The following is a 13,404-nucleotide window of genomic DNA, read 5'->3' on the forward strand; positions in this document are numbered from 1 at the left end:
AAATCAGCTCTCCCCTTCTAAGACAGCCTAAACTGGCACAATGAAGATAAGCTCCCAAAAGTTAATGACAGCGGAGACATTTCAAACAGCAATGCAAGGGACCTATAAATCGTGCATGTCTTAATTTTGTTTATTTATCGCGACTCGTATCATCTCTGTAGTTTTATTTCAGAAGAAGCTGTAAGAACAGTTTCTATTTAAAGCCGTATTTCAGTATAATTGGCAATCTGGAGAAGTGAAACACGTTCCCATTGGTGTGGTAGGAGCCCTAATTAGTTGAAAACATGCTTTATGTGAGTTACAGGAAAATGATGAGCTGATTTGTGAATCAGCTATTAGACCCTGAAGGGCAAAGACAGGGCTAAGGGAGCTGCGATCCTCTGGAGTATCAACAAACAGGCTCTACCGGAATCAAGGAACGCTGTCAAAGGAAAGCATTAGGCCTTTCCAGGAAGGCAGAATACCAACTCGCCATTTCAGAAATTCAGCATCCGCTCAGACTCGCAGGTTTAACTTCCGTCAGATGGTCATGACTGACAGGGGTGTACCCTCTGAGGACATTTATCCGCTGACATACGGCACGCTTTTTCACAGTGAGATGGAGTCATTGTAAGTCTGAGCAGCATTACAGCTCTAAATCCTGATAAATGGAAATGACCTTTGCCTAGCGTCATGCTGCGTGTTTGACAGACAGCTTGAGTTTGGACATTTTGTTTGCAAAGCTCATTTGCAGTTTGTACTAAGCAGATCATTGTTTTCTAACTTAGCTCTTGATCCAAATATGCCCTGGCCTGAAGAAACCATTATGCAAAAATTTGGCAATGAGCCAAGTATGAGTATCTCTCTGAAAAGTGGCTTTAAGGATTTAATGTGTATCATTTCTGCATTAAAATGTCAAAAACGAGCAGACTTTTTTATAGATTCTGTTGAGTTGTGTGCTTTATTTATCCTCAAACATCACAAACTGGCATGGTCTGTGCATGGCCCAGGACTGGGAGGCTCTACAGTGGGTGAATAAAACCACCCAGAGCATCAGTGGTACCCATCCACAGTGCACGAATGATATCGGTGAAGTGAGATGTCTGCACAGAGCTAAAAGGATCCTAAAAGATAAAATTCACCCCAGCCACAATCTGTTAACCTTGCTGCTGTCTGGCAAAAGATGCAGAAGTATCTGCTGCCGTACCACCAGACTACAGAGCAGCTTCTTTCCTCAGGCTGCGAGACGCTACTTCACAACATCATCACACTATGTCTTTAGTTTTAATCGCTTTGATTGAGAGACTCCCAGTGGCAGAAATTGCATACTGTGTGTTTCAAGACCCCTGGCTCAACCACTGCTGCTTTAGCATCTGGCTAACTGTTCTCAGTGTATGTTAAGCCTGGTGCCATCTTCCTCAAGGAAGCTTGTTTGTTTGCTACAGTTGCAGAAGCAGATGACAGATGCAAATTATCTGAATTAGTGATTCTGAAAAGTTATAACTGCTACACACAAAGAAAGTGGCACCTCGAAGCCTCTTTACTGCCAGAAAACCAGACGTTCTTTAAAGGCCTCAACTATGTTCAGAATTGCCCAAGCAGGTGCACTGAAATGGAGACAAGTTATAGCATTCAACTCCCAGCTCACAAGATCATTGTGCGGTTGCTTTCTAATGTTACATGCCTTGGCTCTGTGTGCAAGGCCGGCCACTGTGCTTGTGAAACTTGCCCCAAGCTATGAGCACAAAGAACCCATGACTGGACGCAGACTGTTGCCATAATTGCCACTGAGTTCAGAAAATTGAGCCTCTCACAGTGGTGTGAGTGATAAGAAAACTGCCTGGTTGTTTTGTTTCCAGCTGGGTTCGTCTGGTGCTCACGACAGTCAGTCCCTCTAAGTCTCCATTAGGAGCAATTCCAGTCCAGGCATTTCTCCCTTCTCTGTGATTCATTTCTTGGTTTGCCAGACACCCTACTGGTGCATAATGACGTGCTTTGGACAAACGGCTGCCTCAGCAGTTCCTCCGTGCTTTGTGGCAGAGTGAAACCCTCTTTGTGTAACTTCCAACTCAGCCAGTGAGATGGGTGCTCTCTGAGGCTCTGGCTCTCGCAGGGATTTCTCTTAATAACTAACTATAAGGTTTTAAATGATTCATACAGTATATTATCATAATAGAATAGATTACTTCTTTTGAATCATAGAAAGTCCTTCTATCAGTGTGACTCAGAAGGGTTGGAGACATTCGCTTTTGTAATTTTTCACACTTCGTCATTTTTAGCCACACAAGTAAGGAGGCTTGATGGATGGCGATACCAGTCTGTTGCTCCAACACTTTGGCCCAGACCAAAATATCAACTGTGTTGTACAGACATTCAGAGGATGAATCCCAATCATTTTGTTGATGCCCTGACTCTTCCTGTAGCGCAACCATGAGGTTGGACGTTTATGTTTTATAGTGAAATGTCTCAACAACTATTGGATTAATTTTACATGAAATTTGGTACAGACATTCATGGTGTCCAAAGGATGACTCCTAACAACTTATGTGATACCATGACTTTTCTCTATTGCCACTAGCAGGCTTTCATTTATTTATTGAAACATCTCAACACCTACTATAGAGGTTGGAACGAAATGTGAGGCAGACATACATTTCCCCCTCAGAATGAATTGTAATGACTCTCTTAACTTTTCATCTGGTGCCATAATCAGGTAAAACTTCCAATATACTGTATGGCTCCAACTAATGATTATTTTCTTGACTGATTAATCAGTTAATCGTTCAAAACACAAGGGGTTCTTTCATAGAAGACTAATGAAACCAGATAATTATTTTATTTGAGAAACTAGAAACAGAGAATTTTGGCATTCTTTCTTTCAAAAACAAAAGACTCATAACGAATAACTGATTAGCAAAATAGTTGCTGATTAATTTGCTGTCAATCTACCAGTACTTCACGTCAGAACAGATGGTGAACATTATAACTGCTTAACATAAACATGTTTTTGTGAGCATGTAAGCATGCTATCATGGGAGCTCAGACCAATCACCATCATCAGTAAATGTTGGCAATGTACATTTCTGCAAACCACAGATATGTTGAAACTTAACATGTATTTATGTTCCAACCTTTCTAAATTATGTTAAAAAATGTTCCCTTTTGACAATGTGCTAATGCTCTGATTGGGTTTAGGCACAAAAAACACTTAGTTTGAGTTAGGGAAACATTTATTAATACCTGTTTTGGTTGGCTGGAGATGTCCCATCTTCCCATTAAAAATATCCATTTTTTTGTAGCCACAAGCATGGCTGGAAATTGTCCCAAGGTCTCCTCAAATTATCCAGTGGTGTCACACTTACAAATGTTGAGACGCAGTCTCGACCTGCAGTCATTGACTTGATAGTGACACCACAATCTGTAATATGAACGTGATGTGACACGTTTTGTAGGAATGTCAATGTGGTACATGGCTTATGACAAGTAAAAATTTGAATGTATGTGTACTGCCAAAGGTAAACTGCCCAAGTGTGGCTCAGGAGGTAGAACTAGTCATCCACATAATTAGTAGGTTGGTGGTTCGATCCACATTTTACATGGCCAGGTGTTCTTGGGCAAGATACTGAACTCCAAATTGCTCCCAATGGCTTTTTCATTGGTGTGTGAGTCTGCGTATGAATGATTATTGCTCCTGATGATGAGCACTGCCGCCAGTGTGTGAATGTTGTGTTGTAAAGTGCTTTGAGTGGTCGGTAAGACTAGAAAAGAGTTATATAAATGCAGTCCATTTACTTGATGCAGTGCCCCCAGTCAAACTACAATAGCCGACTCCCATTGCAATGCTATTTTCATGGTCTTTGGATTGATGATACAATTTCCCAGTCCAGCTCCCTAGATGATTAGCAGACCTTTTGCCTTGGTAGCAGCACTCATACTACCCATCATGCTGTGTGCTCCAGCAGATTTGAACAGAGCTGTCGTTAGGCTGCGACACTGCTGAAGTGTGCTGGGAAGACGGATTGTTCCCTCCCCTCTGCTCCCAAAGGCTCAATGTGTTTGAATCCATGTGACATATGCTGTCAGAAACACGTACTTGTATTATTATATGCATTGACTCTAAGCAGGCATGAGCGTTCGATCAAACATGCACATGCACACAGTCACATAAACAAGCACTCTTCCCCCGAGTGTGTCCCTAGACACTTGGGGCCCCGCAGCTTCCACCCCCCAGCCTGGCCTCTTTAATGAGGACTGGCCCCTGTGCGTTTGATCCTGCTGCCAGCCCTCAGCCCCGCGGCCCCTCAGCCTCATGCCTATTCAACAATCCCCACAGCCTCTCCAGTTACTCCCCCATTGCCTTGGGTAGACTATGGATCCAAAGCAAAAGCACTCCTGGGCGGTTGTTCGATATCAAAGCCAGTCGGACTGAAAATGTGAGGGACGAAGAGAAAGGGGAAAAAACAACTGCTTTGTAGACTTACAAGCAGCTCTGTAACTGCACATTGATCTGTTCTTTTTGTTTGCGTCAGATGTTTCTTAAAAATTTAATCTATTGACTGTTAAAATCCGTGAAAGGTTCTGAGCTTTCAGATGCCAATTAATTGGTTTCGCTGACTGTGGTCTTGGCATAAAAAAACATTCATAGCCTGTAAATAGAGTCACTAACATGGCACTTGTTGTGTTTTGTGCACAGGATGGAGGTCTGCTGATTAACAACCCCACAGCTCTCGCTATCCATGAGTGTAAGTCTTTGTGGCCTAACACACCCTTGGAGTGTGTAGTCTCACTCGGTACGGGCCGCTTTGAAACTCCTGGCAAGAGCAGCAGCACTTACACAAGCCTCAAAACCAAACTCACCAATGTCATCAGCAGCGCCACAGACACAGAGGGTAAGTAACAGTGACAGTGAAATGTTATTAAACTGGCAATAGAGGTTTTCTGCTTTAAAGTATCATTATGAAGTAAATGTTGATTGCAGAATTTAAGGGAAATAGAATAATGTGAACATATGAGATTTGATTGGTTCCCTATAAACCCTGCTTTCACTATGCAATTTTGTCCGATACCGGCAAACAAATCTTTCAGGAAAAGAAAAATTAACTGACGATCCACTCAGGTTGGCAGCCTGGCAGCATTTCTGTCTGCTTTCACATCTTTATTATAGTGCAAGTGATTGAATACATTCATGTGTTGTCCTGTGTTGTTGTTATTTGCTATACTAAAGAAAACAGAAACAATCTAGTTGTCTTTGTAATAGCAATGCCAACAATAATGCTGAGGGGTTCATACCAGCTCTCTCAGTCTTAATCCTCAACAGTTGGAGGTGTTTCATTGGAAACTAATAGCACCAAAAGTGCTATTAGTTGCATCATGGGAAGTATAGGATCCATCAATTTTTGGAGCTTGAACCAAACTTGAAAAATCAAGCTATGGTAACCTCTGCTGCTTTCATTTTGTCCATTCTTTATATAATATTTCTTTATTATATTCTTCTCGAGTTAGTCCCCCAACTTTATGCTGGACGTGAAATACTCAATATTGGGAGTGCTCTTTTAATCACAGTTATAGCCACTACTGCAAAAAAGGCTTACATGTGCTCCATTTGATTCGATTAACTATAAAAGAGGTCTGGCACTCAGCATTTTATGTGGGAGCTTTCAAAGCAACACAAGACCACTGGCACAGCAGCAAAAATGTCTGATTATTTTTGGTCCAAGCACTAGTTAATATGTCAGGGAAAACAGTCCCAATAATCATGACATCACATGCCAAACGCAGACAAGCTGCATCAACAAAGAGGAACACTGGTCAAAAGATGAAACGCGCCAACAGGAATAAATTAGATAGTGTATAGTTGGATGGATGGAAATAATTGGGTTGGGTTTTGTTATTTTGTTGACAATTAAAGATTAGGTGAATACACATTAATGCACAAAAACTTGAATGAATTATAGTCTCTGTTTCTGTGTCATTTCTGGGGGAAGGAATTAGGTTTTGATGTCAGCAGCGTAGAAAAATACTGCACTGCAGGTTGACTTTGTTCTGGATATGTCCCATCGTGGCCCTCTGTAGTGGCAACCTCTTCCGTCTCCTTATCACCTCTGGACATGGGCACCTCTGCTGTGCCTAAATTTGGCTCTGTCCCCTCCCTGTTGCTGCTACTGCTGTGGTGCAGCGTGTGACCTAGATGCTTCCCTGCACTTGTTCCTCCTGTATTTGGGATTAAGCTCTCCCCAGCTCTCCAACGGGCTTTGTTATTTAGAAACAGGAGATTAGCAAGAGTGTTTATCACTGATTTTCTCTTTTTCAAATGCTTCCCTCCTGTCCCCGTGTTTCACAAGCCTCCTACTTTGTCTTAGGTGTATCAGTAGAGCTTCAGTTTGATGTTATGGACAGATAAGGCTGATATAATGGGATTTCAGAAGTAAACAGAACTCCTGATTGAAATTGTTTTCCCTGAAGTATAATAATTCTGGTGTCTTTGTAGGATTATTTCATGATTATTTAGTATTTTTTGTACCTGGCAGTGTTCTTATAGATAAAATAAGCTAGCACTGGGAAGGTGATTTGCATGATCACCCCTAGAAGCTACTCCAGGACTCAAATCTGTGATTTAATGATTTTGTTCAGCTGTAGACTGAATAAGACGCTGTTTTATTTTATTTAAATAACGCTAATAAACAACGCCCACATGGGAATCTTTCCAGAGGGTTTTTAAGATTTGGCACCGAACTTAAGCTGATAAGTCTGGAGCTGCACACTGGTAGCTGATAGGAACAGGAACAAACTGTAGTAAATATTGGAAAAGAGTGAATTATAATAGGACAGAAGATATATTTAATCTCTAGAATTATCCACATATTATCTATGGAGCAAGCTTTTCTCATCTCAGAAAGTTTGTAGTTGTACTCATCTGACTTTGATTTTTCAGTGTATCATTTTTCAAAATGCGACAATGCAATACAGTACATCGACTGGTTATATATAAAAAAGAAGTAAAAGTCAATAAAACTCTCCAAATAACCTTTAAGATAGATTACTACTGGTAGAATTTTGCCCTACAGCCGTAAAGGCAGCGAGTTTTAATAGAATTCATGTCGGGACTGCACTGTGGGAACACAGAGAAAAGACCGCCATCAACCTTTTGGATCCTTCAGGCATATTTACCCTCTTCCTGCTCGCCGCTGCCTGATGGTATGCATTCAGATGTTGTTGATTTTAAGCCTCTCAAATGTTGCATTTGAAAACAACCATGACAGACAAGCCAGACATTTTCGGTCTCGCACTCTCAGCCCTGAGTGCTTACACTGTAACACACTGACAGACATGTTTTGGTTTTCTCCCTCTTAACACAACATTTGAGTGTTTGTACATATTGGTGCTATTAGGAAGTTAATTGTGTGTTTATGATTTTGGTCTGCGCTCTGTGTAAAATGCCATGTTTGTGTTTATGCGGCCTCACGCTCACCTCTCTTCTCCCCTCCAGAGGTTCACGCCATGCTCGACGCCTTCCTCCCTCCCAACACCTATTTCCGCTTCAACCCCTACATGAGCGAAGACATCTCCATGGATGAGAACCGGCAGGAGAAGCTCAACTTGCTTCAGGCTGAGGGCGTCCGTTATCTGGAGAGGAACGAGGAGAAGCTGAAGAAGGTCACTCGGATCCTCACACGAGAGAAGAGCTCCGTCCAGAGGATGACTGAGTGGGCCAGGCTCAGGGCTGACATGTATAACGGCCTGTCGTTTCGCTCGTCTAAGTTCTAGCTTCAACACAAGCCACCTTTACCTCACATGGAAACTCTTCCCGTATTCTAAGTGGCCTGGAATACTGTACATCACGTTACCACGATCAGTGTGTCATCGTTGTCGTCTTCTTGACCTGTAACTCTAAAGAACATTTTGTAAATACGCCAGTAGGTATTGTATCCAACATGCCAAACACTACCTTTCTCTTCTGTCATACTTTATACTTGCATCTGGATGCTATTGTGGTTAGCAGCACTCAATATAGCACTTTGTTGTGCTCAAAAAAGATCCGTTAAACCCCTCAATTGGGACTCAAGGTCAGCTTTGCAAGCTAATGATTCTTGTGACTAGTTAAAAAAAAAGATTTTGGAGACACGCTTATCTGTTAGATGAGAAGATGGTCAGTACTTACGTCTCTCTCTAGTAAGTATAAAGCTACAGCTAGCAGTGAGTTAGCTTCACTTAGCATAAAAATTGGGAAGCAGTTAGCTGCGCTCTGTCCAAATGTAACAAAATCTACCTACCGAGCTGTTTCCCATTTCCAGACTTTGTGCTAAGATAAGCTAACCAGCTACTGGCTATAGCTACATCTTTACCATACAGACATGAGACTGCTTTTGATCTTCTCAGCAAACTTTCAGCAAGGGAGAAAATAAGAATATTTCCCCAAAATATCGAACTATTCCTTGAAAAATACTGTAAAGTTATACAGTAGCCGGGGTTAGGGAAGTATTTATAGACTGTTTTACCAAGTGAGCACTTTTTAATCTTTTGCTTTCCTTTTGAAGATTTTTTATGACAACCAGCATATCCTCACAAACCTGTGTTTGTACGTTCACAGAAAAACATGTAGATGGGATATATGTCATTAAAATGCTGTCTTTGTTAAGCTAAAACAGTAAAACAGTGATGTAAAGAAATTACAGAAAAATAGATATTCTTATTTTCTTATTTAAAGGTGCAATATGTATGAATTGGCCACCTCACCAACCGCTACCTGCTGCTAACTGTCTTCTCTGTAAACAGCCATGACTCCAGCTGCTGTTAGCTACTTTGCTAAGTTAGCCATAGCCGGACTACTGGGGTGAGTGTTGGTACTTAGACTGCTAACACAGGCGCGTCACAGCTTCTAAGACCAACTTAGGCCAGTTTGACATCTGAATACATTGCTGAGGCGATTTAAAGTGGTTCCAACAGGGACTTCACCATCGAGGGCGACGAAGACAGGAGAGGCGAGCTAGAGCAAGGTCGGGCATCAGAGAGGCAGGCAGCAGGAAAGGCAGCAGCATGTTAAACAAGAAGATCATCACATCTCACTCGGTGAATTAAGGGCTCAGTTCGCCCAAACAACAGATGGTGATTGTTGGAACAGAGGAAAAACAAGCCGCAGTTTTGGTGATTATTATTTTGTTTCTGTCAAGTTTGAATGGAATGTATTTTATGATGAGTTAACAAGTCAGTTAAGTTTGTCTTTGTTCGGAAAAGAAAGAAGGCCTGAATTATGCTATCAGACTACCTTCTATTGAGGTACAAAGTGGTATTACGGGACAAGACGGGCTGGGGCTGGCTGGTTAGCATGCTCACTTCAATATCTCAGCAACCAAATATAAAGATGACTTTGACCTAATGTCAAAACTTTCATTTCTTCTTCAATTTTTGAATGTTTTGAACCTTAATTCTTACATACTGCACCTTCAACGGTTTAATCAAAGTTAAATTTGAGCGCCTAATGCAAGTGATGTTTTGCTGTTTTAATGACTACAATTTGCACATTTAACAATGCAGCTACTGGTCAACTGTTGAACTATACTTATAATAGTGACTTTAGTATAGGGGACGCACCTCAAGCATTACAGTATTGCATATGTTGTATGTAAATGCATGTTATATAAGATTATACACAGAAAGACAAATCAATATCTAGTAAAAAAAAAAAAAACTGCAAAGAAGTGTAAGTTGGAAAGATAACTAAATCTTTAATAGTGATAAATGATTCATTATAAATAGATGATATATAAGTATCCAAACAGAACCTCGCTGTCATCCGGATGTAGCTTTTGTGTTTTCTTTTAGCCTCAGAGTATTTTAAGTTCACATGTTTCAAACGCTTTTATCATTGTGTGCTTGATTGTTTGGTTTTATGGGTTCCCCACAGGCTACGTACATTTTCTTCTCTGTCTTCAGTGTGCCCTCTTTCCCTTTGATGCCTCTTTATAAAAGCCTCTTTCACCCTTTCTACCTTGAAGTGCTGTGTTTCCAGTCCCCACTCTGCTGCACTATGTTTGTAAAAAAAACTAAACATGCAGCTTTTAGCTAAAGGACTGGTTTAAAACAGATATGCTGCTTATTGATTCTTTATGGCTGGAAATGACCTTAATGACATGTACAGCTGAAAAAAAATGCACTGCATACATTTCCATACCTAACCTGGTCATGTACTGTATAACTGATACAACAACGTGTCGGTCACTCCCGGACCTGAGGTAAAATGGACACAGATGTTACCCAGATTATTATAATTCCACTGTTCTCCTGTTGCTCCTGTGTAAAGGCTGTTTGAGAGTGTATGTAATTAAAACCCATCACTGAACCTCGCCGTTTCTTGCCTCCTAATTATATGAAGATTAGGTGATTGTGATCTCAGGAAAGCTGCTGTGGATCATTTTAGGAAGTGGGGACATGCGGATATTAATTCAGTAACTGCTTCATTATTCCAACACAGATCTGGACTGATATACACCCTCACCTTCTCGGTTCAGTTTCCAGTGTACCTGGTGATTAGTGCCAAAATCCAATTTATAAAATTCTGACTAGAACTGCTGGTGGATATTTTCCCTCTAACTCAAACATATGTTGGTTTTCAGAATGTGTAAAGGCAGGGCTGTATTTTTCTCTTGTAGGTAATTTGAAGCCCTTCCCCGAGCTGCCTGTCATAAAAGAGAGGAAGGTGAGATGAGATGACTGTGCAAGGCTGTGCTCAGTCAGGCACCTGGGTAACAGCCCCGTGCTGTGATGGATCGCATTTCCCTCCAGCATAAACACCATGCACTGACACAGCTCTCGACCAAGTGCTTACACGCATGAAAACACAGCGATGGTCGCAGAAGGCAGGGGCACAACAAACAGCATCAACGGAGGTCTGAGGGGGAAGCAACACAGGATGTAGGCCATGCACGTATGTTGTTTTATCTGGAATTCAATAGCTTTACAGTGAAAGCTTTGAAAGAGATTAGGACCAACCTCAGTATTTTAGGACCGTAATGGAATTGAAATGATCGAGGAGATCTACATACACTAAACTGATATCTCTGGCCTTGCAGATAAAATTATTCACACTGAAGTAAATTTGGCTCATTCAGATATGTGAATTTGCAGGGAAAAATACTGGATAAGTGTGATGTTGCATGATGGAAAGCCTTCAACTCCTCCTCAGACAGTTTTATGAATGTAAAGTACTTTGAAAGCTATCATAAGGTTAACACTGCTCTGTAGTAAGCCTGCAAAAGCAAAGACATACAGTACTTTCCAGACTTATTTCACAAAAATAGCACACGCTTTCTCCTGATTTTTCTGACACCGAATTACTGATGGCGGGATAATCAACATGCACTTCTGTTCCTCAGCAACGTTTTTCCTTTCCGTCTAGCAAGTTTAAAATAAGACATCACATGACAGGACCTCTTCCACCAGAGAGAAATGTTGAATCAATCAGTCACGAGTGCAGCAGCTCCACCAGCAGACTGAGCAGCAAATGAGAAATCCCTGGTCTCTTTACCCACTTTTAGGCCTGAACCTGTGCTCAACTGTGTTTGGAGAGCACAATTTAATGTACTTTATTTCATCAGGATGAGCCATTCAGTATCAGTACTGCTTTACAGGGAATTGTGTGGACATTTTCCATGGGAATTTATTGGAATTAACAGGAAATAACAGAAATCAAATAGAAATATTGTGGTTATTTGTTTAGGCTCTATTCACCATGATAAAAAACAATAGTAGAGAGAATACACTGCATGCATTTCATGTTATACGTGCATGTTATGGTAAACTAAAACATATGTTTTTCCAGTTTTCAAGACAACAATAGGTGAGAAAGAACCCAGTTCTATAGCGTCTTGACTTTCGAAAAGATTTATTCTGATTCCCAGAAAGGTTTTATACCGAGCGTCTGCTGACTTCATAACAAGATGTGGTCGGTCATCTGTGCTTGACATTTCGTTCGCTCTTCTTGGCAGAGCACAGACTTACTCAGATGATTGTGAGCTGCGTCAAACTTCCCCTAATGCTTTCATGAACGATTTATCTTAAGAGTCCTGCTGAACTGCTGTAAACAGTAGGATGTGAAGAGGTACAGTACAAACAGTCACTGCGGGGCCGCCCCAGTAACTCACCTGCTCGAGCATGTGCCCCATGTACAAGAGGCTGAGTCCTTGGCAGCGGTCAGAGGTTCCACTCCAACTCGTTGCCCTTTGCTGCATGTCATCCCCTGTGCTGCGTGCAAACCTTTATGTGGTCCTTCAGAGTTTGGCCTGAGACATGCAGCTCTGTGCCCTGTCATGGGCAAGCAGCTAGCCAAGCATCCAATTTTTGAGGGTTTAAAGACAATGTATATATCACAACGCAGGTCACATCCACTCTGGTTTAATTCTGTAAACTTTTCCTAAACACAAAGTATATCCACCTTCTTTGCCGCTCTTTATTGAAGTTGATTACTTTAGCCTTCAATGTCGGCCCTTAAAATGTTCTTATTGATCATTTAGTCCAATAGTTTCTTTCGAGGCAAATCCCTGTAATGTGGAGTGGTTTGAGAAAGAGCTGCCCTTAGAATTGTGTCGCATAAACACAGTTATGCCAACAGCACCCAAATTTGCACCTGTCAACAGAAAAACTGTCTTAATCTCAACTCCTTTGACAGTGATTTAGCACACTCTACGGTGATGAGCAATGCGGCAGTGCAAAGGCTTGAGGCTGTGATAAAAGCATAGCAAATGAATTCAGAATGACATAAATATTGTGAGAAAATGTCCAAATTCAGCCGCCGAAGAAATGCAGAAAACAATGAACGCTATAAAACATAAACCTTGCCTGGGATTCACATGAATAATGGTTACACAACAACAACACATACTGACACACAGGTGCTCCATATCTGGCCACTGTGCTGTGTTTAGTGGATTCATGTCATGTTTTGGCCTCCTGTGTATTAACAGGGATGTGCAGCCAGTAAAGTCTGCTCCCACTCGATAAAGAAAAGTCGTAATGTAATTACAGAGCAGACAGAGAGAGGAAATGCATCCTCTCCTGATGTAAACAGATCTGACTCATGAACTTGTCCCCCAGCAGTAATCACATCAGTAATTTGATTTCTTTTGCACCTTCGGCCAAACCTCCAGACTCTGAATATAAATACGTCTCTCTGGTCCGTGCCGGGAACAGATCTCTAGGAGGATTTGATAGGTACCGTGTTCTCCCATCTTTGTTTTTGTGTAACAACTGTTTATCCTCAGGGTGGCTGCTGCTCATTTACGCCTCACATTTAGCTGCAGCAAATACACCCAACTCATTAGCGCTTAATTAGTTATGGAGCACACGGCAGATATTGAGATAAGATGCGAGGAGTTTAATTTCTAGAATATAATTGCTGCTTTTGGAAAAAGTGACAGAAAAACAAGTGATACA

The 13,404-nt window shown here is 41.4% G+C and overlaps 1 protein-coding gene across 2 annotated transcripts in view; it reads left to right on the forward strand.

Annotated features, from left to right (window-relative positions):
- LOC311264464 (calcium-independent phospholipase A2-gamma-like) overlaps positions 1–10,315 on the forward strand; it is a 23,922-nt gene extending 13,607 nt beyond the window's left edge. For both annotated transcript variants that reach the window (XM_084365342.1, XM_084365343.1), the window contains exons 9-10: positions 4,673–4,868; positions 7,466–10,315. In XM_084365342.1, coding sequence (XP_084221468.1) covers positions 4,673–4,868; positions 7,466–7,743 — 474 coding nt within the window. In that variant the 3' untranslated portion in view covers positions 7,744–10,315. The remainder of the gene's footprint in view (positions 1–4,672; positions 4,869–7,465) is intronic.
- Positions 10,316–13,404: the final 3,089 nt, after the last annotated feature.

This window comes from Pagrus pagrus (assembly GCF_965226575.1).
Source record: "Pagrus pagrus genome assembly, chromosome: 10".
Taxonomy (NCBI): Eukaryota; Metazoa; Chordata; class Actinopteri; order Spariformes; family Sparidae; genus Pagrus; species Pagrus pagrus.